Raw genomic sequence first — 23,133 nt, 5'->3', positions numbered from 1 at the left:
GGCATTATAGTTATTTTGGAGTTATTTTGCTCTCTGACCAAGGGGCTGTTTCTGTTAATAAGAGGGACTTCAATTCTGTTTCAGCCAAAATAGAGCTGAATCCAGAGCTGAATCAGGGTGCAGGCTAGTGGCAGCATTCATTTACTTAAATAACATACAGTAGTCCTTCCTTATCTACAGGGGATAAGTTCTAAGACCCCCAGGGTATGGTACAGAAATATATATATATATATATATATAGTGTTTTTCCTATACATATATATCTTTTTCTTTTAAATAATTTTTTGTTGATTTCAGAGAGGAAGAGAGAAACATCAATGATGAGAGAAAATCATTGATCAGCTGCCTCCTGCATGCCCCTGAATGGGGATCAAGCCTGCAACCCGGGCATGTGGCCTGACCGGAATCGAACCATGACCTCCTGGTTCATAGGTCAACGCTCAACCACTGAGCCATGCAGGCTGGGCCATATATACCTTTTCACTTACAGCAATCATTTCCTGGCTTTTGAACTGCCATATCTGAGTTGCCAGCACCACCACTCTGGTGCTTTGGGGCCATTATTAAATAAAATAAGGGTTACTTGAACACAAGCACTGCAATACCTCCAGAGTCAATATGACAACCAAGATGGCTACTAAGGAACTAATGAGAGCGAGGAGAATGTACATCTTGGAGAGCCTGGACAAAGGGATGAGTCATGTCCCAGACTCAGCTGGATGGCTGGAGATTTCATCACGCTACTGAGAAAGGCATGTCATTTAAAAGTTATGAATTGTTTATTTCTGGAATTTTCCACTTAATATTTTTGGACCACAGTTGACCAAGTGTAACAGAAACAGCGGAAAGCGAAACTGTGGGTGACCAGTGTATAACTATTCAGCATTTACTATGTGCTCAGCGAAGCAGCTCCTCTTCCCTGAGAGCTGACAACCTCGCTGAAGAGTCACGTATATGAAAGAGATAAAACAGCAACGAAAGGTACAGACTAAATGCTGTAGGAATTCAGAGAAAGGCACCGTTATGGGTTGGAGCAATCAGGGAAGGCTTCCTGAAAGAGTTCACATTAAGTGTTCATTTATGCAACAAACGTTTACCGACCACTAACTAAATGCCAGGCTCTGAGGATACAGCAGCAAACAATTCAAAGAGCTTGCCCTCACGAGGCCGATATTCTAGTGGGAAGAGATGGAAACAATACAATGTCAGGTAGTGATGAGTGCCCTGTGTAAAAGCTAAGCGGAGTGGGGAGACAGAGACGTGGAGGTGGTTGAAAAGAACCTAGAGACCAAAGCAGAGAGTAAGGGGTGTGGTCAGGGAGGGATCGGATTTTTGTAATTAATCCTCGCCCGAGGATATTTTCCCATTGGTTTTTAGGGAGAGTGGAAGACAGGGGGAAAGACAGAAACATGATGTGAGAAAAAGTCATGGATTGGTTGCCTCCGGCAAGAGCCCTGAGCAGGGCCCGGGCGGGGGAGGAGCCTGCAACCAAGGTAGGTGCCCTTGATCGGATTCGAACCGGGAGCCTTCGGTCCGCAGGCTGACGCTCTAGCCACTGCGCAACCCGGCTGGGGCGGGGTGGGATTTGGATGGCTGGGGAGAGGTTATTAGTTACTCTCTGGGCCTAAGTAGGAACCTCAGAAAACGGACACATCCAGTCCTCACCCGCGTATTCAAAGCATTGAAACATCCTTGCGAGTACCATATAAAAAAACAAAAACGGTCACTTTCTACGTCGCCTCCTCCCCCACCGAGGTAAGGCAGACGCGACCCTCGTCTTTAAGAACCCGCAGGTCCGCCCGTACCTTGATGCATAATTCATGAACCTGTCACGGTTCCGCCCTCCCACTTCCCCAGAAGCCCCTTCCGGAAGCCGGGGGCCCGCCGGGCGTTCGGAAGGGAAGGTTCGGCTTCTGCCCTCAGCAGAACGCTCCTTCACTTCCGTTGTGGCGTCACATCCACGGAGGTTCCACCGGGTCCCGGAGCCGAAGCCACTTCCGCCCCTCCGCGGCGTCACTCCGGGCCTCAGGACTCCTGGCGCGAGCGGCGCCGGATGTGCTCTACCGCTTCCGGAAGTGACTCGACCTTTGCATTCCCCCACCCTTCCCAATTGCCGCCCCCCCTACATTGCTATTTCCCTCCCTCCCCCCTTTTTCGTTTCCGGCGCTCCCGCCTTCTCTCCGTGGCGGCTCAACTCGGACCGTGTGGGGGGGAGGGAGGGAGGGAGGGAGGGGGCGTGGAGGAATTGGGGTTCTCAGGAGCACTAGCGGCAGCACCACTTCCGGGTGAGTGTTAGGGGGAGGGAGGACGGTAGAAAGGGGGCCACCCACTGCCTGGAGCCCCCGCCCTGCGGGTGTCTCGCGCGCATTCCGTGTGTGGGAGTGTGTGGGTCTGTCTCGCGCCTAAAGTGCGTGCCCGCGCGCTCCGCCGCGCGCTCCCCCTCCCCTCGCCCCCTCCGGTCCTCCCACCCCAATCGGCTCCCTCCTCTCCCAGCCGACGCCGCCCCTCCCGCGCTCTGGCGCCGCCGCTGCCGTCGCCACTGGGTGAGTCTCGCGCCGCTGCAGCCGGCGCGCGCCAAGCTCTCTGCTCCTCCCCCTCCCCTTCTCGCTGGGGGGGGGGGGGCGGGCGTGGAAGGGGGGGCTTCACGGTGTGACTGTACGTGTGTCCGTCCCGGAACCGGAAGTGGTGCTGGAGGAGCGGGCGATGGGGAGGCATGGGGGGGCTTAGGGGGCGGGTGTCTGGCTGGTGGGTGGCAGAGTTCAGCTCCCTGGAGGAGAAGGAGGGACGTCCCAGAGAAGGGTCTTTGATGAAGGGGTGGGCGGCGACCTCAGGAGAAAGCTGCCAGGGGCTGTTTCAAGGGAGCAAAGGTTTTGGGGGCACAGCTGGGGTCTCCAATAGATAGACCCCTGTGCAGCCCGAGGGAGGTACTTCTTGGCGCAAGGCCTTTGGTAGGCAGGGGCGAAGTCCTCGGAGAAGTGGAGGGGGGAGACCAGAGGAAGTGTCTGGGCCTGAACTGGCACCGTGCCTGACACAAGGGCTTGTGCACCCCCTAGTCCCCAGTTTCCCCTCCGAGCCAGTCCTTAGGGGCAGGGACCTTTCTCTTCCAACTCTTCTGTTCTCTGGCCCCTGGTTCCCTGTGGCCCTGAGGATCGAAGAAGAATCCGTGTCTTCTTCAGGAGTGGAACCCAAACACTGGTTGATAGAGATCATCTTAGTTTCTGGGAGTTAGATTTATTTCCCTTGTCTCTACAAAGGGGTGGCACTGCACTCCTGTTATTATATCCTTGCACCTTCGGATGGTTGGCTGGGGGTCCACCTGCCTTTCTGACTGACTGCTGACAGTCAAAGAATTCCTCCACAGTTCTCTGGTGTCTGCACCCTTAACTGGCCCGTGTAACCCAGACAATTTGTTTACAGAAAGTTCAGGAGCCCTGGAAAGGAGAAAGAATAAAACAACAGGAGGAAGAGAGAGAGAGGGTAAGACAATTTTGGGTTAATGGTTTTTCTGGTTTGGGGTGGAGAAGGGTTCATAATAAAATAAGTTTCTTTGGGAGACAGTAGGACAGCATTCTTTAAGTAATAGCAATTGTAATACTGGTGTTTGCTGTGGGAGAAAAATCAGCCTTTTTCTACTATCTCTTGGGGGTACTCAGGAAGTTTTTGTGTAAAAAGTTGTCTCCGTCCCCATCACCTTCTCTTCCCACCAATACTCATCAGGAATGAATTATGAGATGTGCACGTGAAATGGTGGAGTAGCGCTGCATTGTGTGCAAAGGAGAAACTTATTTCCACTTTGGGGACAAATGGGCCCTCGTTGCTAGTATAGTCCTTGTGGCATAACTTATGGAATTGCTTTCCGACACTTGGAACCAGCAGAGTTGAGTTTAGAGTGGGGTCATATCCTTAATATTACAGCTTAGTGTTTGGAGTGGATCTGTTGAGTGATTGAATCTATGGCAGTTATTTGAATTTGATATGACAGGTTGAAGTTTTCATGACAAAATTGGTTCATAGGTAGCTTGAAGTGGATAAAACTATGAAGAATTCAAAATACAAGATTTGATGGTGATTGAGTTTTAGGTAGCTTGAAAATGACAATATTGATTCGAAAGAGTTTTGAGTTCAGAGCTTATAATCCTAGGGATGTGTCTCCTAAAAATCAGTTCCAGGCTGGTTTATAAAATGTGTTCCCCATAGGTTTCTGAGCCAGGTTCATGATTAAATATTAGGTGCATATTCCTTGAACCCCAGCCTTATTTCCCCTGCCTCACATTGCCTACATCCATTATTTATAGCGGAATGGGCAGGGCAAGGGGAACCACTGAATTGTTCTTCCCATAGGTATCCTGGTCCTGTGGGAATGATGGTCCAGCAGTGCTGGGGTAGATGGTGATGGCCCATATTCCTGTTGGTCCCAAATAGATGTGGTGTGATGGTCTTTTCCAATAGAATTGGGATAAGCCTGTTCAGAGTTATTTTGTACTTGGGAGAGTTTACAGGTAGTAGGAAGGCCTCAAATTCTTTCGGGACAGTCCTTGAATGTCCTTAGGACCTGAGAAAAAGACTTTGTCTGCTTACTGAGTTAAAAATGGTTCTCTGTTTCTTCACTTCAGGCCCTTAACTAATATTGCATCCTTTCTGCAGTTGTGCATTTTGGAACAGTTTTGCTCAATAGAATGTTTGAGATCTGTGAGTCAAGTTCTTTCTGTAGTTGAATTTGAGTTGATTGTTCTTTGCATCTCTATTTCTTGTAAGTGCTTCTAGTTGGTGATTACTGAGCTGGAGGCTATAGAACTGATACTTTGGGGTAGTTCCTTTGTAATTATGTGGTCTTTATATAATTTTCACTAATTGTTCCTAATAGTTCTCATCACCCGGAAATATTTTTCTTTGTTCCTTTCAGGAGTACTTTGAGCATTTTTTTTTTCTGTTCTGCCTTCATTCCATAATTATATGCCTTGTGAATTTTTTAAAGGGGTTTATTCTGTTCCATCCTTAACCCAAATAAAACCTTAGTAGAGTTATAAGTTATTCAATCACCCACAGATAATCGTAAAATTAGATTCCAGAAGTCTTGATTCCTAGGTGGTTGGGGTGTTTCATGATTTTTCTAAAGGTTGGTTGTGTTAAGAGAATATTATTTATCTGAGAAAAGAAAATCATGCTGTATTTGAAAAACAGCAAAAAATAGTGTGTACCGGGAAAGAGGTGGTGGTCTTCATCATGTATACAAAAACCACGTGTTGCGGGCAGTGACATCTTTATTCCTGGATGGCTGGTAGCACTGTGGAAGGATGGACAGATGGATAGAGCTCTGGTGTAAGAGTTTCAAGTCCTACTATGTGTTTCATGGATGCTATGTAATACTGTCTTTTTCTTCATCTCCTCAAGATTTCTTTTTGAGATTGAAAAAGAAATAAATATGTAGTTCCTTGAACCTTTTGAAAGAAAAGTCCTGTCCAACTTAATTATAGTAAACCACCCTTCTTAATAACAGTGCAGTGGTAACGTTGAAATTAGAACTCAGATTTTCTTTTTTCTTTTTTTAAATATATTTCTTTATTGATTTCAGAGAGGAAGGGAGGAGAGAGAGAGATAGAAACATCAGTAATGAGAGAGAATCATTGATCGGCTGCCTCCTGTACAACCCCCACTGAGGATTGAGCCTGCAACCCAGGCATGTGCCCTTGGCCGGAATCGAACCTGGGACCCCTCAGTCCGCAGGCTGAGGCTCTATCCACTGAGCCAAGCTGGCCGGGGCAGAACCCAGATTTTCAATCTGCCAATATACTTCTCCCCACTTACTGTGTTTTTCCTTCTTTCCTGCTTTTTGGGACTATACTAGAAGTTTTCTCAGTCTAGGGCCGTGGTCGGCAAACTACGGCTCGCGAGCCACATGCGGCTCTTTGGCCCCTTGAGTGTGGCTCTTCCACAAAATACCACGTGCGGGCGCGCGTACAGTGCGATTGAAACTTCGTGGCCCATGCGCAGAAGTCGGTTTTCGGCCTGGGTGAGTCTATTTTGAAGAAGTACTGTTGATATTTGGCTCTGTTGACTAATGAGTTTGCCGACCACTGGTCTAGGGTAAACCAGTGCTGTTTTAGTATAATGGCACAGTCATCAAAACTGGTGCTCTGTAGAGATGAGATTTCCTCATAATATCATTGGCTTTCTTAAGGTTCCAGACTGTTAATGCATGCCTGCTTGGATGTCAGGATAGTTTGCTAAGAGTTTTATGCCAGAAAGAGTTAAGAGGATAAGTGGTAAAGTAAACAAGTATTGGAGTGATCTTGTCCCAGGGGTACCCTGTTACACAACTCTGGGGGCACCATTTTTATGTATTTCTTTCATGAGCCTTCTTGATTCTCCATTTGATCTTATTTCAAGGATACAGAGTTTTAAGTTAGCCTTTTCAGAAAAGCATTATAGCATTTATCAGGTCTCATTATGCAGACAAATATTGCTTCTAGTTGGCCTAGCAGTACTCTTCATGAACCCACATTTTGGGCTGACATTTTTATCAGAAATCCACAGAGCACATTTATCATTTTGTTCTAGGACCAGCTGTGGTTCTGATCTTCAGCTTTGTTCTCTTAGGAACCAAAGCAGAGTGATAGATTGGGTATCCATGGAAGTGGAGGGGCCCCTCTGGACAGCCTGGCCTTTTTACTCAGACTCCATGATTCTAAAATCAGTTATTGGGGCTAAGTAAGTTTTCACAGGATGTGGACAGAGACTATCATCTTTAATTGCTGTCATCCGAACTTCATTTTTTAAAACATTAATGAGAACTACCTGAAAAATGCATAGTCCATTCCTGCCAGTATTCTAAATTTTATTTCATGAATCAAATCACAATGTCAGAGTATGTACTTAAGTTGTATGGTTTTGAACTCCTTTCCCTAACTTGCTCTGTTATTTACTGTTAGCCTCCAGTTTCCTTGTTTGAAAAATGGGATTACAGTACCCTATTTATAGAATTGTTAAATGATGTGAAGTTGTGAAGTGCTTAGAACAGTATCTTGAACACACTAAACACTTAATAGATGTCAATGGTGATGGTGGTGGTAATATTGTCCACCATATCACTTTGTATGCCCCCTAGTTCCCTAAGAAACTGCTTCACCTGAGTCACTTGTAAGACAATATGAATAGATACAATCTTTTGTGGGAAGGAGGGGCCTTGTCACAGGAATCCTATCTGAGGACATTCATATTTTCAGGCTCTCAGTTCCTCCTTCCTAAATTTTCACGTCCGTAATGTGTTTACTTCCTTGAGTCTTTAGAGGGATATTATATATTAGACCCTCCTTTCTTTTACTCTCCAGCCTAATTCTCTTTTATACATTACCACTCTTGCTGTTTCATTTCTCTTAGCTGGAATATTAGACAAAGTGGGGTTGTGAGTTAAGATTTGAACCCCTTGCAATGTTTTCAAAATCTGAATGTCTGGAGTCCACTGTCATTCAGTTGATTAAATATGGAGTTTCTTCCTGGGTGATGAGTCCTGTGTTAGAGACTCTGGAGAGGTCCAAGATGTGATCCCTGCCTCCTGAGAAGGTTGGCAAGACTGGATCCCCCTGAACTAGTGATGGCGAGCCTTTTGAGCTCTGCATGTCAGCGTTTTGAAAACCCTAACTTAACTCTGGTGCCGTGTCACGTATAGAAATTTTTTGATATTTGCAACCATAGTAAAACAAAGACTTATATTTTTGATATTTATTTTATATATTTAAATGCCATTTAACAAAGAAAAATCAACCAAAAAAATGAGTTCGCGTGTCACCTCTGACACGCGTATCATAGGTTTGCCATCACTGCCCTAAACTGTAATTTGATTGTTTCTTGATTTATCTTGCCTGAGGAGGACCTGAGGCCCCTAATACTGGGAGGAAAGGCTCAGCACCTGTTTCGGAGACTGTCTGACTTTATTGTATTTTATAACTCAGGGAGCGTGATTTACCTGCAATCAGTCCTCGGTCATTTAATATTGAGCTTCATTTGTGTGAAGCTGTCATCACAGATTTGGTTCATTGCCTCTCCCTTGCTACTATTTAGGAAAAAGTAGGCTGAAATTCAATTCTTCTTCCCTTTATAGGACTTAGAAAATTGAGGGTGCTGTTTAGTAGAGCAAAAAATGTCATGAGACTTCTGGAGAAAGATAAGGAACAGGGTTACTTTTAGAGGGAGATCCTTTATGCCTAACTTCTTTTGTTGAAAATCTTCCCTAGTTTCCTTAGTCACTACTTGAAACCAAGTTTCTGTGTGCAGTCTACCCTCCAGGTTTTAGTATCTCTGGTATCTGCTGCCAGCATTTCCTCTGCAGGACCTGTAGTTGTAGGTCACAGGTCCTTTCCCACCTGAAGCTTGGCTGCTCTTGGCTCAGAGTGATCATGTTTATTTCTTGCTGTTACTTGTTTCCACATTCTACCAGTCTCACTCTCCCTCTTCACCTGCTTTCTCCTGGGCTGGATCTTTCCTGGTCCAGAATTTTGGGAAGCTACTCTTGACCAACATACTGTCAATTAGCCTTTCTAGAAGTGATAAGAATGTAAAAATGAGTGAGTGGTGCGATGCCTCGGTTCTGTACTCATCGGTGACTTGCAAAGTGATTCTGAGGGATTCATTTTCTTGATTATTCTTCACTCCCAGAGTTTTAAGCTTAATTATCATCTCTTTACAGAGAAGAACTCAAGTTCTGAAGTTCAAACTCTTAGAAACCTCGAGTTTGAGAACTACAGAGCAGAAGCTTTGTATATGTGTTCTGGCCAACTGTTGTCCCTATTCTGAATCCCTTTAGGTGGAAATCTGGGGTACTGCTGCTACTGCTGGTGCTAGAACCCTTTTCAAACTGGTAACTCCTGGGGTTCTCACTCCTCAGCCCAACATGTGTGGTGTCCAGTGTAGCACCATGGATGTTCTAATTAGACCTTGGGATCAGTGCGGTGTGGTGCCCAGGTATCATATGGTACACAAAAAATACCTTAATTTTGATTCCTGCCAATTTCATTCTTTAATTCCCTTGGGCATTTTGTGTTCTGGCCTAGAACCTTTTCAAGCTGCATGGAACTATAGGTGTGTTGCTTGAAACTCTGAAATTCTTTATTTCAAGGAAGGACAATTTAAGGAATAAAGGAAAAGAGGAACAGTGATAGGTATCCTGCTGTTTGAAGCTAGTCAGTAGTTTGCTTTGTGGGACTTTGGGCACATCCCTTCCCCTCTCATGACTTCAGTTTCCCTTCTTCCCTCCCTCCCTCCCTCCCTCCCTCCCTCCCTCCCTCCCTCCCTCCCTCCCTTCCTTCCTTCCTTCCTTCCTTCCTTCCTTCCTTCCTTCCTTCCTTCTTTCCTTCTTTCCTTCTTTCCTTTCCATTTTGGTCAGCAAAGGAAAGTAATACCAATTCTACTTCTTGGGATATGGGAAACATTCTGTGGGTAACTGAATGTGTGTAAGTTCTTTCACCAGCATCTTATCTAGGATAGCCTCTGTTGGATAGGAGTATAGTGCTGAGTGGTTCTGACTAATGGGACTAATATAATATGCTAGATCCTAAGGTCTTTACCACTAATTCCCAGCCATGCTGTCAGAGGAGAAATCAAGAACTCCTCATCTCCACTTCTCCATTGCTAAGCTTCAGATTTATTCCTGAGTGTGATGTGGTCTCTCTTTCTTCAGGTAGAATGGAAGAATCTCACTTCAATTCTAACCCATACTTCTGGCCTTCTATCCCCACAGTCTCAGGACAGGTAGGTGGAGTTCGCTTTTTTGCTCCTCCCCCATGGTGTCCTTTTTTCAACTCTGAGTAGTAAGTTCTACTTGCTCCTCAGAGACTGAAGCAGGTGGAGACTGAAGCAAGACAAACCACCTGCTTTTTCATCAGGTCCCCATCACTGAAAATTGTATAGTGTTTCTGTTTGGCTTCTCTCTGGAAACACAAAGATATTAACTATCATTCCTTGATATCCAAGGAGGTCAGACAATGCTAAGTGCTTGGGGAGCAGACATAATCAGACTCTTTCTTAAGAGGCCACTTCCCTTCCCTTCCCTCCCCTCCCCTCCCCTCCCCTCCTATTTATTTATTTATTTATTTATGTATGTATGTATGTATGTATGTATGTATGTATGTATGTACATCATAGTGATTGGACATGTATATAATTTACAAAGTGACCCCCTACTCCCCATAAGTCTAGTACTCATCTGGCACCATTCATAAATTATTTTATCCTATTATTGACTATATTCCTTCTGCTGTACTTTATATTCCTGTAGCTATTTTTATTACTGGCAGTTTGTACTTCCTAGTGCTCTTCACCTTTTTTTGCTCATTTCCCTACCCCTTCCCATCTAGTGACCATCAGTTTGTGCCCTTCCCCTTCCATTTCTTTCAGATTGAGAACACGATGTTCATCAACAAGATGAAGGATCAGCTGTTGCCAGAGAAGGGCTGTGGGCTGGCTCCACCCCACTACCCTACCTTGTTGACAGTGCCTGCCTCAGTGTCCCTGCCCTCAGGCATCAGTATGGACACAGAGTCCAAGTCAGACCAGCTGACCCCACATAGCCAGGCATCCGTTACCCAGAATATCACGGTGGTCCCTGTGCCGTCTACAGGATTAATGACTGCTGGTGAGCAACTCTGCTCTTCTCCAATCTGAGGTGTTGATCTTCCATGATCAGTACCCCAGGCTGGAGGGCTCCAACAACATGGGGAGTGGGAAATGTGTTTGATTACTCAATCAAATTTTTATTAAGAGCCTACTGTGTGCCTAGCAATGCTCTAGGCATTGTGGGGGATACAAAGAAGTAGAAGATGCGGTCCCTGCCTTTGAGGAGGTGACATTCTTTCCTTCTCTGAATCAAGGAGTCTCCTGTTCTCAGAGGTGGAGAAGAGAAGGGAGTCAATCAAGGGGTAAATCTCACTGTTACTGGGGTTGGGGTGGGGACAGGGGTTAGGAGACCATTATTTTTCTACAGGGTTTGGGGTTTCCTATATACTCTGGGCTGGGGAGGTGGTAAGGGTTTAGTTAGACAATGATCTGGGGAAATGAAATAGGATTAGGACCAGAACTGGACAACATGACACCATCTCCTTTTTCTCCCAATCCTAGGTCCTGGTTTGGTAATCACGTCCCCCTCAGGCTCCCTTGTGACCACAGCCTCATCAGCTCAGACCTTCCCCATTTCGGCTCCCATGATTGTCTCAGCTCTTCCCCCTGGCTCACAAGCCCTGCAGGTGGTCCCTGACCTCTCCAAGAAGGTATCAGCAACCCTAACAGAGGAAGGAGGCGGAGGTGGTGGTGGAGGTGGCAGTGTGGCTCCAAAGCCCCACCGGGGCCGAAAGAAGAAGCGGATGTTGGAATCAGGGTTGCCCGAGATGAATGACCCCTATGTCCTCTCCCCTGAGGATGATGATGACCATCAGAAAGACGGCAAGACCTATAGGTATGAGTCATCCTGGGGCAGGATGGGGTGTGAGGATCCCTGTCTCAGCTTCCCTACCCTATCTGTGTCTTGCCCCTAATCAGGCTGTATGCTCTGCCAGCTTTTCACCTGAGATCCACATGCATGTCAGGCATTTTGCCACGGGGCAGGAAGGTAGAGCTTCTAGCACTCCTCTTGTGCCTTTTCCCCCAGGATGGAGACCCTTTGGGGTCATCAGCATTGAGTTATTTTTGAGTGCCATAATAGAGGTTTTTCTTGTATTGAGGCTTTAGACTGGGTTTGAGATTCTATCTCCAGCTCCTTTTTGCTTTCTCCATTTTCCATTCCCATTTTTCCAAGAAACCTTTCTGGTAAGCCCCCTCACCAGTATGCCATCCACTGGTTCTTGAGTCATATTTGGGCATTGAGCCAGCCTGACCCTGCATGGTTGGGATAGTGGGAGGGTCTATATAAAATGGTGGGAGGAATAAGATGCCTCCCTTCCCCTACTTATGCTTATAAAATGACTGCTTACTCTCTGATTCATGGAAGTCATTTTGATTATTTACTGCCTTTAAGTTGTCCATGGCCAAAAAGCATTATATTTGCATGTGATGCCGTACAAAAATAATTACATAAGTAAACTTCCCTGCCCTTTGAACATTGGAAATCTTTTAATTCCCTTCAGACCTATCAAGGGCCCTAGTGGGTTTGGGGAGTTTGGTCCCAGTGTATAGAGTAGGATAACCACTGCCACAGCTTTGACGCAGACAGGGGCAGAGATGCATGGCTGGGAGACTGGGTCTGTCCTTAGTGTACCGAGATGGGCAATGTTGTTCCCATTTTAGGAGCGAAGGGAACTGCGGCACAGGAAATGGACAGAGCCTTGGGCTAATGGATTCAGTTCCCGGCTCCACCACGAACTTGCTGTGTGACCCTGGGCAAGTCCTTTTCCCCTCTCTGGGCCTCAGTTTCCTCATCTATAAAATGGGGAGAATTCTGTTTTTGCCTCCCATTTGTTGGGAGTATATATCAGATAAGATTTGAAATGTTGGGAACTTCAAAAGAGATAAAAGTAGTTAGCATTTATTATTGTGTTGTACACTTTTGTAGAGAGCAGCTACGACTACAGAGAATTTAAATCCCTCTTTGTAAGTGAAAATGAGGGGAGTGTTGCTATGCAGAAAGTGTAGAGCACTACAGAAGTCAGTTTATAATCTGAAAGTTCATTGCAGCTTTATTATTACAGGTATATCCCACTTTATACAATAAAAGTGTTCCTGGAAAATGTTTACATCATATCATATTATAAAGGTACCTGATAAGTTTGATTAATTTAAAGGCATTATTTTATATATCATTTCATAAAATGAAAATCCCTCTTAAAGATATTTTGTAGAAATCTGGATTTTTATGTATTTGCTTAAAGTGAGGTCATTGTGACATGGAGGTTCACCTATACAAAATTCGCTGTGTTAGAAGTAGTGGGGGGAGGGCGTGTTCTCTGGCATCCTATGGAACCCTTCACATGGATCAGGGTCCTCTGATTCTGCTAAGGTTTTCTTGTTTGCTAGTTTTTTGGACCCACATTAAAGCTATCTCTGGACTTCCCAAATTGTTTATATGGAAAGAAATGTGAATACACAATTGGAAGGAAGCCCTGGTGGGATTTTCTGCACCCTCCATGTTTTTGGAATTCTTGCTGGCCCTATGCCTAGGTGATGAAAGAGAACTCTGAAATTTTAGGGTGACTAATTATATTCTAGGTGGACAGGATTTCTTCAGAAACTCAGAACTCTGAAGTTCCAATGGCAGAATCTTTTTAATCACAAAGAATCCCTCTTTCAATGCATATATGGGTCAATCACATCCATTCCCGTGGCAAGTGGCATTTGACTGTATTGGGGGAATTGGGTTCTGTTGCTCTGGACAAGTAAACTTATTTCTGACTAAAGAGTTCCTATCTGTAAAATGGAAGGTCAATCATGGCCCTCATCTGTCTTGTGGAACTGTTTTAAGGGAAAATCAGAGTATATGAAACTGTTTTTGAGCATATTAGGGGAAAAAATGGAATGATAATTCAGAATAGTTATTGTAAGCAAGGCCATTGCATTTCATGCCTTCAAAGCGGCACCTTTCTCTTGTTGAATATGAATGGTGCCCACTGCCACAACTCTCCTAAATCAGATTTCTTTTCGACTACCTGACACTTTAAAGGACTTGTACTCTTACTTGGTTTCATAAGATTTCAGAGTTGGAAATACTTTAATGGTCACCTAAACTGTCTCTCCCCTAAGATTTAGTTCTCTAAACATTCCTGGAAGATGACTGTCCAACCTTTCCTTAAATACCTCTAGTGTGAGAAATCTTTAAATTAGGCTGAAATCATAGCTTTATAGTAAATAACTGTCCTTTGGCACATTACTTAACCTTTCTGAACCTTTGTGTTCTTTTCTATAAAATAGAGATAATACTTGCTAGCTTATTGTGAGGGGTGGAAACAAAGTTCCCTGGCAATATCAGGCACAACAACAAATGGCAAACTATTATTATTATCACCATTATTACACCTAGTACCTTTTGAGACTGCTGGTTTTGTTGCCAGTCCATTATCGATTAATTTAAGTTTTGTGGATTTTTGTCTAGTTGAAAACTTTGATGAAGGTTATTTCTTCTTTTATAATTAGTTTCATATTAAGGAAGTAAACAGCACTCATATATACTATCTAAATGAGTTAAAATGAATGTGTTGTTCCATTTATAAGAAGTTTTAGCAACCAAGGGAAATTATTTTATAACTTTAATACAGTTCCCCTCCCAAGTGGCAATGTGACCAGTTTCTAACCTCAGCCTTAGTGAAACTACAGTAGCATGAATGCAGCCATCACACTGGTGCTGTTAACATTAATGCAGTTTTATTATTTTAAAAGATATTTTTATTGATTTTTAACAAGGAAGGGAGGAGGAGAGAAACATTGATGATATAAGAGTGAAACATCGATCGGCTACCTTCTGCACGCCCCCTACTGGGGATGGAGCCCGAACCCGGGCTTGTGCCCTGACTGGGAATCCAACTGGCAACCTTTTGGTGCACTGGATGACACCCAACTAACTGATCCATACCAGACAGCGCAATGCAGTTTTATTTTTAGAGAACACTGGCTTACTTTTGACTGTCCTATTTGCTGGCCCTTGTAGGGGCAGATATTTAATTTATCTCTCTATTTACAGACCAGAAAAGTAAGGTCTGGATTGATGAGCAATCCTATAACTGAACCCTGAGTAGAGAGCCTAGGTGTCCAGATTTCCTGTTGGCTGTCTTCCATTGGCTGTGTCCATTAGACTGTGCTACCTATAAGCAGAGCCTCCCCATCTCTCCAATGGTTGGGCATCCCAGACAATAGTCAGGGATTGGTAAACTGGTAATTTGGCTTCCTTCAGAGTTATCAAGTAACTAGAGAAAACGAAATTGGCCTTAATGATTAGAATTTTAATAGAAGCGTTAATAGAGACCATATCCCTGCTAACAGTGATATCTTTTTCTCTGAGGAGCTCAGAGTTCTTTGTAGCCTTGATCTCACTTATTCTCCAGAGATTCTCCTAGAATCAGGAAAAAGTAGAAATCATACCTCACACCATCCTAAGCCCCTCTTACCGTGATAAATTGGGAGGACCCAAAGAAGAGGGATTTGTCCCAGTTACCTGGCTTCTAGGCTATTGCCCTTTCTACCAGTCCACATTGTACACTGGTGACTTGTTTAGGAATGTTAGGGTTCTAGCTCACATATAAATAGCTTTTACCCAATAAAGTCTGAATAGTTGTGGTTTGTCCTCAGAGGCCTTCTTACTTGGTATTGTTGGACAGTGTCAGAGCAGGAAGATTACCAGCTCAGGGGATGAATAAAAGTGTATTCAGATTCTATAAATGTCAACCCAAAGTGCTAATGTTGGCTCCATGTGTGAGGAAAGAGGAAAGGTTTAGTATGGAAGCTTGGTGTTTTGCAAATCTTTTTCTCCTACATATTTGAGGGACACAACCCACTCCTAACAGATACCTTGGCTCACTGCAAAAGTGGTTTTCACTTGACTGTCTAGAGGGTGGGGGTGATTGGCTGGTAGAACATCAGATACAGGATGGAGGCCAGATAAACATGGGTTGGAAAAGCCCCTCCAAGTACTGAAATTCTGATACTTCCCCCAGCCCCATCCCTTCAAAAATCATGGCAAAAAGGAAATAGGAGAAAATCTGAGAGAAGGCAATTATCTGAAGAAGATGGGAAAGGAGACCTGGGTAATCTAGTCAGTTTGTCCTCATCATTTCAGAAGCTTGAGGAATACCTGATGGGTGTACTTTTTACATGGGAAATTAAAGAAAAGAGTTCTTTTAAAATTTTGAAATTAAAATTATAGGCAGAAGGAAAACAGAAGTTAGCTGCTGATCCCAGCCCAGTGAAATTCACATCAGCCAAAGCCCATAATAAGGTTTTCCTGTCTTCCTTGGTTGAATTCTTGCTTTTGTGCACACTTGGGAATCCAGTTACTCAGCAAATATGCATTGAGCAAATTGTACTGGGCTGTGTTAGAAGCTTCAACTATAAAAATAAATAAAACAGAGCTCCTCCTCGCATGGACCTTACAAGGTAGTTGGAATAAGAGAGAGATCAGAAAGGTTGGCTTCTTTGGAAGTGGAGGGGAGGGTTCAGCAATGCCCTCTTGGTGGGAAAGGTTCTAATGGCTGCCCTCACTTGGCCCAGGTGCCGGATGTGCTCACTGACATTCTACTCAAAGTCGGAGATGCAGATCCACTCCAAGTCACACACCGAGACCAAGCCCCACAAGTGCCCACATTGTTCCAAGACCTTCGCCAACAGCTCCTACCTGGCCCAGCACATCCGTATCCACTCAGGGGCTAAGCCCTACAGTTGTAACTTCTGTGAGAAATCCTTCCGCCAGCTATCTCACCTCCAGCAGCACACCCGGTAAGGCTGCTCTTGATTTTACCCCACTACCTGGCCTTGAACCCCCCCACCCTGAGACGATGTTGCCTGCGCCTATTATTCTATCTATAGGTTTCCTTTTTTCCTTTTCAACTTTGCCCTTTGGGAGCCTCAATTCTCTCCCATTACTGTTTGTGAAAATTAAACTGTGTCTTAGGAGTTTGGCGTGGGGGGCCTGGAAAATTGTGGTCTTCAATCCCAAAGTCTGGATCAATTTTTGTGGTTTCTCTCTGTGTCTGTGTTTGGAAATCTTCTGCAGAGCAGGCCCTGCATTTACTATATGCTTCAGTTCAGAGCCAAGGTGTGCATTCAACTTCAGGTCCATGGGGAACAGGCGGTATTGGTCTTTGTTCAAATTACAGTTTGGAAGCAGGGTATCTGTGGTGAGTGTGTAACCTTAGAACCAAACGGAGGGTTGACGAAACTGAAATCTTTAAGGTTAACAGGAGCCAGGGGTTGCAGCTCTTCATCATCTCACTGCCATTCTAGCTACCGACGTAAGATCAGCAACAACCTAGATCTTGGTGTCCTCGTCATTAGCCTCTACAGGCCGGAATGTGTTTGGGAGGAGGGAGGAGGGGGCGTTCTCATCCCTCAAGCAACATCATTTCACCCAGCAGAGAGCTGAGCCCGTGGTGTCGAACTGCTTCCTCCTCCCCCCTTCCTTCCTCTCCTCTCCGGCAGGATCCACTCTAAGATGCACACGGAGACCATCAAGCCCCACAAGTGCCCGCACTGCTCCAAGAGCTTCGCCAACACCTCCTACCTGGCTCAGCACCTCCGTATCCACTCGGGGGCCAAGCCCTACAACTGTTCCTACTGCCAGAAGGCCTTCCGCCAGCTCTCCCACCTCCAGCAGCACACACGGTAAGGGAGAGTGGCGGGCTACTGCCCCCGCCCTGCTGGCATGCCCTCCCCACCCCCGCCCCGGACACACACAACAACCCGCATGCGGGGGGCGGGGGAGAAACCTGGCTGGAGGAGAGACCTGGCTGGAGGAGAACATGACTGGCATCTGGGAAAAAGAACAAGCAGCAACATGGAGAAACAAGTGGATGCTCAGAGAGAGCCTTTCTGAGGCAAAAGCTACATTGGGGAGATGCAGTGACTGTTATTCCCGGATGCATGGGAGGAAGAGATTGATCTGGAGCAGAGACAACTTTATTTTCCTCATTTCCTTCCTTGAAAATACCCATGCACGCATCTTGCAAGGTTTTCTCCTTGATGCCAAAGCTGGGGCATTTGAAGATGTTACCTCTAGTCCTTAGAGCACTGCTTATGAATGGGAGATACAGACTTTAGCTGGGTACCAGCCTGGTGACAAAGCAACAAGCAAGCTCCAAGGGATGCCCGGAGTAGAGAACAAAACCAAACATGTCTTAAATCTTAAAGAGCCAGCAAATAATGAAAAAGCTCATACTTCATAAGGATGCCTACTGTTTGTCCCATGAATCTGGAGTGACTAGGAGGAAGTGACCCTGCCAACTAGAATTGGTGTTCTTTAATGTATCTCACGTTGAAGTGGAATCGAGACTCTTACTAGACACCTGGCTGCTTCTGGATGTGGTGATCTTAGAGTGGTCAGACTTCGTGCTTTGTGAAGAGGAGTCGGGCTTTCCTCACAAGAGACATCCTGTGATATTTTCAAGAGTTTATACCAGAGGTCCAGAAAAGCACCTGGTCACAAAGATGGTTCTGAAGTCCCTAATGAGGAGCAGATGTTCATGCACCTTCAAGTCCTTGGCTCATTTCAGTGGAGGACCCTGTAGAGATTGGGAAAGAGGTCAAATTGATACTAAACTAGACATTTCTTGCCATTAGGGGGCTGTACTGGGAAAAGCCTGAAGGAGTTTGTACAAGTATTCATATCACTGATACTTTCCACAATTATCATAACTCTCTATTTTTCTTTGACACTAGAACTTTCTCTGGGAGTGGTGCTTGAGTTTGAAGAGATAGTTTCTAGTTGGATAGTGGGGGCCAAGGAAAAAGTGTTACGTGTTTCTTTTTCCCTACCATTGTGTTGATCTTACGTTTCTAAGCATTCATCAGAGAGTTACTGTAGGAGCTTTCTTGTATACCAGATTGTGAGCTGCCTGTCCCTAGGCTGCCGTGTCACCCATCCCTCCTCCCCCAGCAGAGAGGAGCCCATCTTGAGCTGAGTGATGCAGGCAGTGAGCAGAAATCAGGCACTACAGCGTGTCAGAGAGCAGCTGAGGCATCCTGGAGATCCATCTCATACTACTCCCACTCCTGTGGGAGGGCAGGCGTGGCCTTGAGGAGGCTTGTTAAGGAGCCAGTCCCCAAGTGGCCTTGCTGACATCCTTCCCCTTTCTTGTTTTCTCATCCCGTGCAGAATCCACACCGGGGATAGACCATACAAATGTGTCCACCCAGGCTGTGAGAAAGCCTTCACACAGCTCTCCAATCTGCAGGTAAACTTTCCTCCTTCCACATGAGGCCTTGACTTTAAGACGTGGGGTGAAAGTGCCATTTGACTAATATAGCAGTCCTCAAATGTTTTCAGGGCCCCTTCACACTTGTAGTAATTACGGGGGAACCCAAAGAGCTTTTATTGATGTGGGTAATATCTATCTATGTAGATATTGTGAAACTGAAAAACTGGAGAAGATATTTAGTAATTCATTTAAAAAATAGCAAACCCATTGCAAAACACAAATAACATTTCCAAACACACCCCCAAAAAAATTTAGTGAGAAGAATGATATTGTTATACATTTTTTTTCACATTTCTTTAATGTATGGCTTACCAGAAGATGGCTAGATTCTCGTGTCTGCTGTATTCAATCTATTGCAATATTATGCATCATTTAATCTCATACAGTCATGAGAGAATGAAAAGGCCAACATTATTATTGTTATTTTGAAAATAATTTGGACCTTATAGATAGACCCCCTAAAAAGGTCTTGGTATTCCCTAACAATCCCCATACCTCACTTTGAGAACCACTGGACTAGTGGGACCAGGCATAGTCATCATTCTGACTTTCAGGATCCTGGTCTGTGCTGCCTGAGGTATGCTGCTTCCCTTAGCCTGTGGCTCCTGAAGTTTCATTTGAAGCAATTCCTACTGCCTTCAGAGGGAAAGAGAACCTGGGAGGCAAGAGGGAAAAGTCCAATACACTCATCATTTCTACCAATTTTCTCAGTCCCACAGACGGCAGCACAACAAAGATAAACCCTTCAAGTGCCACAACTGTCATCGGGCGTACACAGACGCAGCCTCACTAGAGGTGCACCTATCTACGCATACAGTGAAGCATGCCAAGGTGTACACCTGTACTATCTGTAGTCGGGCATATACGTCGGTGAGTGCTCAGTGTCTTCTCTTTCCTTTCTCATAGGCCTGTAGACTATAATCCACTTCACCTCATCTTTCTGGGTAAAGACCTGTTGCAGTGAATCTGCAGCTTCCCTAGCTCCAACTTACAGAATCAGACAGAACAAAAATTAAACAGACCCATAGCTGAAGAATTTAGGGGATGCCTGATTTCTTAAGCCTATAGAGATCATTAAGCAATGATTCTTCATTTTACTTGAACATAAGGCAAAGTAAAGCAACTTGAGAATTTGGGAAGAGAAAGATTTCAGTTAGATGTTTCCATTAGACTCCAGAAAAGGGTTTTAAAGTTATTCCATTCAAAGATCTTTGAGAAAATGACAGCCTTTTCCTGTGCCAATTGAATGTCCATGGTGACTCTAAAGCATCAGTTGCCAACCTTTCGGACCTCACGGACCACCAGTGGTCCAGGGACCACCAGTTGGCAACTGCTGGTCTAAAGGACTCCCCCCCACCCCCCGCCTTTTTAGCCAGTAGTGAGCCCTGAAAGTGGCTCGTGGGGTGAACTTGCCCATGGCTTCAGAATATATCTGAGTGTAAGTCCTGCTCTATTTTAAGTAAAGTAAGAGCCCAGGATGCTAGTTATAAGTAACCTCTTTCCTTCTCCCCGCCCCTCCCCAACTCTTTTTTACCATCTCTCCCAGGAAACGTACCTTATGAAACATATGCGCAAACACAACCCTCCTGATCTCCAGCAACAAGTGCAGGCAGCGGCAGCAGCGGCAGCAGTGGCCCAGGCCCAGGCCCAGGCTCAAGCTCAGGCCCAAGCCCAGGCCCAAGCCCAAGCCCAGGCTCAAGCCCAAGCCCAAGCCCAGGCTCAAGCCCAAGCCCAAGCCCAAGCTCAAGCCCAAGCCCAAGCTCAGGCCCAGGCTTCCCAGGCATCGCAACAGCAGCAGCAGCAGCAACAACCACAGCCACCACACTTCCAGTCCCCGGGGGCAGCCCCCCAGGGTGGGGGTGGTGGGGACAGCAACCCCAACCCTCCACCCCAGTGTTCTTTTGACCTGACCCCCTATAAGACGGCGGAGCATCATAAGGACATCTGCCTCACTGTCACCACCAGCACCATCCAGGTGGAGCACCTGGCCAGCTCATAGAGACCTATGCTGCCACCCCACTGGGAAAAGGGAGAAGAAGTTCTGGCCTCTTCTTTCTCTAACTCCTCTTGGTGGGAAACGTCTTCTTCCTTGACAGGCCTTGGCTCCATCTCCTTGGGCCTCAGGCACAGCCTTCCTTCACAGGATACCATCCTTATTTTCAACTCCTCTTCAAAAGGATTATCAGCCCTCCTGATTGGCAAAGGAATACTGAGCTGGTAGTGTAATCCAGCAGCCTCCCTCCTAAGCATAGCTTTTAAAAATTGGGAGTTGGTGCTCAAGGGGGGGATTTGCTATGACCTCATAGAAACGTTTCCATTGTGGGCACTTACTCTCTCCTTACCCTCATAATCTTCAAAGTTTAGGCTGATAGAAGACTAGAGGCTGGCCCTCCCAGATACCAGAAAGAAGAAAGCCCTAAATGCAACCAGCCTCCTGTTCCAATCTTGCCTGTGTAAGAACAGAGGTTTCTCATGTGCCCTGACCCTGGGAGCCATTTCCCCTCATGGTCTCACTTCAGTTCCTACCTGATGCTGGAGGAAGGAGATCTGGGTGGGGGGTCAGACTCCCTTTACTTGTAAAGGGCATGAGCCGAGATGTGGTCCCCACGGGGCCGGTGATCCCCAGATGGTCGAGGGTGGCTTAGAAACGTGGGATATGGTCTTCCTTGGAGCCTCTCCCCTTCTCTGCCAACCAATGCCCTATACTCAGCCTCCCCATCCCCAAACTTAAGGAGCTGTGGGAGCTTTATGAAATCCGAAACAAAGGAGTGTTGCACAGAAGGGAAAGTTCAGGGCAAACACAAGGACTGGACTTAGCTTCCTAGGTGCCACGGTCAGTTGCTGGACACGGATTTATATATAAATATATATATATATATATATAAGTATATATATACCCACTCATCACGGCCATTTTTGTTGTAACCATTTCTGTGTTTATAAATGCATTATCGCTGAGAATTTTCATATTTGATCTTTTGTTTATTTTTGTCCCTTTTTCCCCCACCCTGTCTTCTGACCAATGACATTTTTATTTTCCTTTGTCTTTTTCTTTTTCCAATCATGGCAGATTTCAGAGAAAAGAGAAAATGAAAAAAAAAAAAAAGACAGGAAACCAGTTGTTATAAAGCAATTTAAAATGAAGAAAAAACTTATGTACAAACCAAGGGGTGTTTTTAGAACCTTGTATAGAAATAAATTCATGTAAAAGGATCAGAGGCAGTGGAGCTACTGATGTGAGCGAGCATGGGAAAAGCTATTTGGAGAGATGTTAGAGGCCAGTACTGAGGGTTTACACTAGAGTTTCTATATGTGAAAAACGAATGCTGCGTGATGAGACTGTATCCCCAGCCACAGAAGGGAACAGCTTTGATATATCTGAAGTGAAATCTTGGTTGATGAGATTTTCTACATACAAATCTTATGGGGACTGCATTGCCTAAATATGTGACAGCAAGGTTTCAGTTGTGTTAAGACCACTTAAGCTTCTTATCAAAGAACAGCAAGCATGGCCTCTTGAAAGGACCTGTACTCCTGCCTGAGCATCAGTGGGCTCAGTGCTAATTCCGTTTGGCATGCGTCTATATACATGTATCTTCATTATACTGTGGCACCTAAAACCATAGGTTTCCAGTGGTGGGAACCATAACCAGGATTGAATAACATTGCAGGACAGTTTTCTGATGGTCAGAAAACCTGGACATCAGCCCTGGCTCTTCTATCAACCAGTGTTGGCCATGATGCATCTTCAGCTGTTAAATGAAGGGATTGGACTAGACTATCTCCAAGATTTCTTTCTGAGAATTAAACAAAAAACCTTTAAGCCCTAGCCAGTTTGGCTCAGTAGATAAAGTTGGCCTGCGGACTGAAGGGTCGCGGGTTCAATTCCAAAAAAGGGCACATACCTCAGTTGCAGGCTCCATCCCCAGTCAGGGCAGTGTGGTAGGCAACCAATTGATGTGTCTCTCTCACATTGTTCCTGGCTCTCCCCATCCCTTCCACTCTCTAAAAAAATCAATGGAAAAATATCCTTGAGTGCAGATTTTAAAACCCCCCCAAAACATTTAAGCACTGAAAGTGACAAACTTCCCACACCTGATAACATGGCTATCCTATGGGACTGCTTGGCAACGGTGCTCATTACCCAATGGCGTGAGATACTCGAAATGTTACCCACTTAATTTATGGTTCAGTCTCGTGTGGGTATCCAAGGTAGTCTCCACCTGTGGTGTGACATAACGGATATCACATGACC

General features: G+C 45.3%; 1 protein-coding gene across 18 annotated transcripts; it reads left to right on the top strand.

Annotated features, from left to right (window-relative positions):
- The first annotated feature begins 2,084 nt into the window (after positions 1-2,084).
- ZNF384 (zinc finger protein 384) lies at positions 2,085-21,843 on the top strand. 18 transcript variants are annotated; one of them, XM_059682037.1, is made up of 13 exons: positions 2,085-2,285; positions 3,418-3,477; positions 9,674-9,744; positions 10,390-10,627; positions 10,863-10,910; positions 11,110-11,443; positions 12,271-12,363; positions 16,177-16,401; positions 17,104-17,286; positions 18,776-18,854; positions 19,590-19,748; positions 20,425-20,595; positions 20,650-21,843. In XM_059682037.1, exons 3-13 carry the CDS (start codon positions 9,679-9,681, stop codon positions 20,875-20,877), a joined length of 1,824 nt encoding a protein of 607 aa, XP_059538020.1. In that variant the 5' UTR covers positions 2,085-2,285; positions 3,418-3,477; positions 9,674-9,678; the 3' UTR covers positions 20,878-21,843. The 18 variants fall into 18 exon arrangements, with proteins under 18 accessions (XP_059538020.1, XP_059538019.1, XP_059538017.1 ...); XM_059682036.1 differs by having other exon boundaries at positions 20,644-21,843; XM_059682034.1 differs by having other exon boundaries at positions 20,425-20,619.
- The last annotated feature ends 1,290 nt before the right edge of the window (positions 21,844-23,133 follow it).

This window comes from Myotis daubentonii, chromosome 2 (genome assembly GCF_963259705.1).
Source record: "Myotis daubentonii chromosome 2, mMyoDau2.1, whole genome shotgun sequence".
Classification (NCBI taxonomy): domain Eukaryota; kingdom Metazoa; phylum Chordata; class Mammalia; order Chiroptera; family Vespertilionidae; genus Myotis; species Myotis daubentonii.
This window is presented reverse-complemented; position numbering and strand designations above follow the sequence as displayed.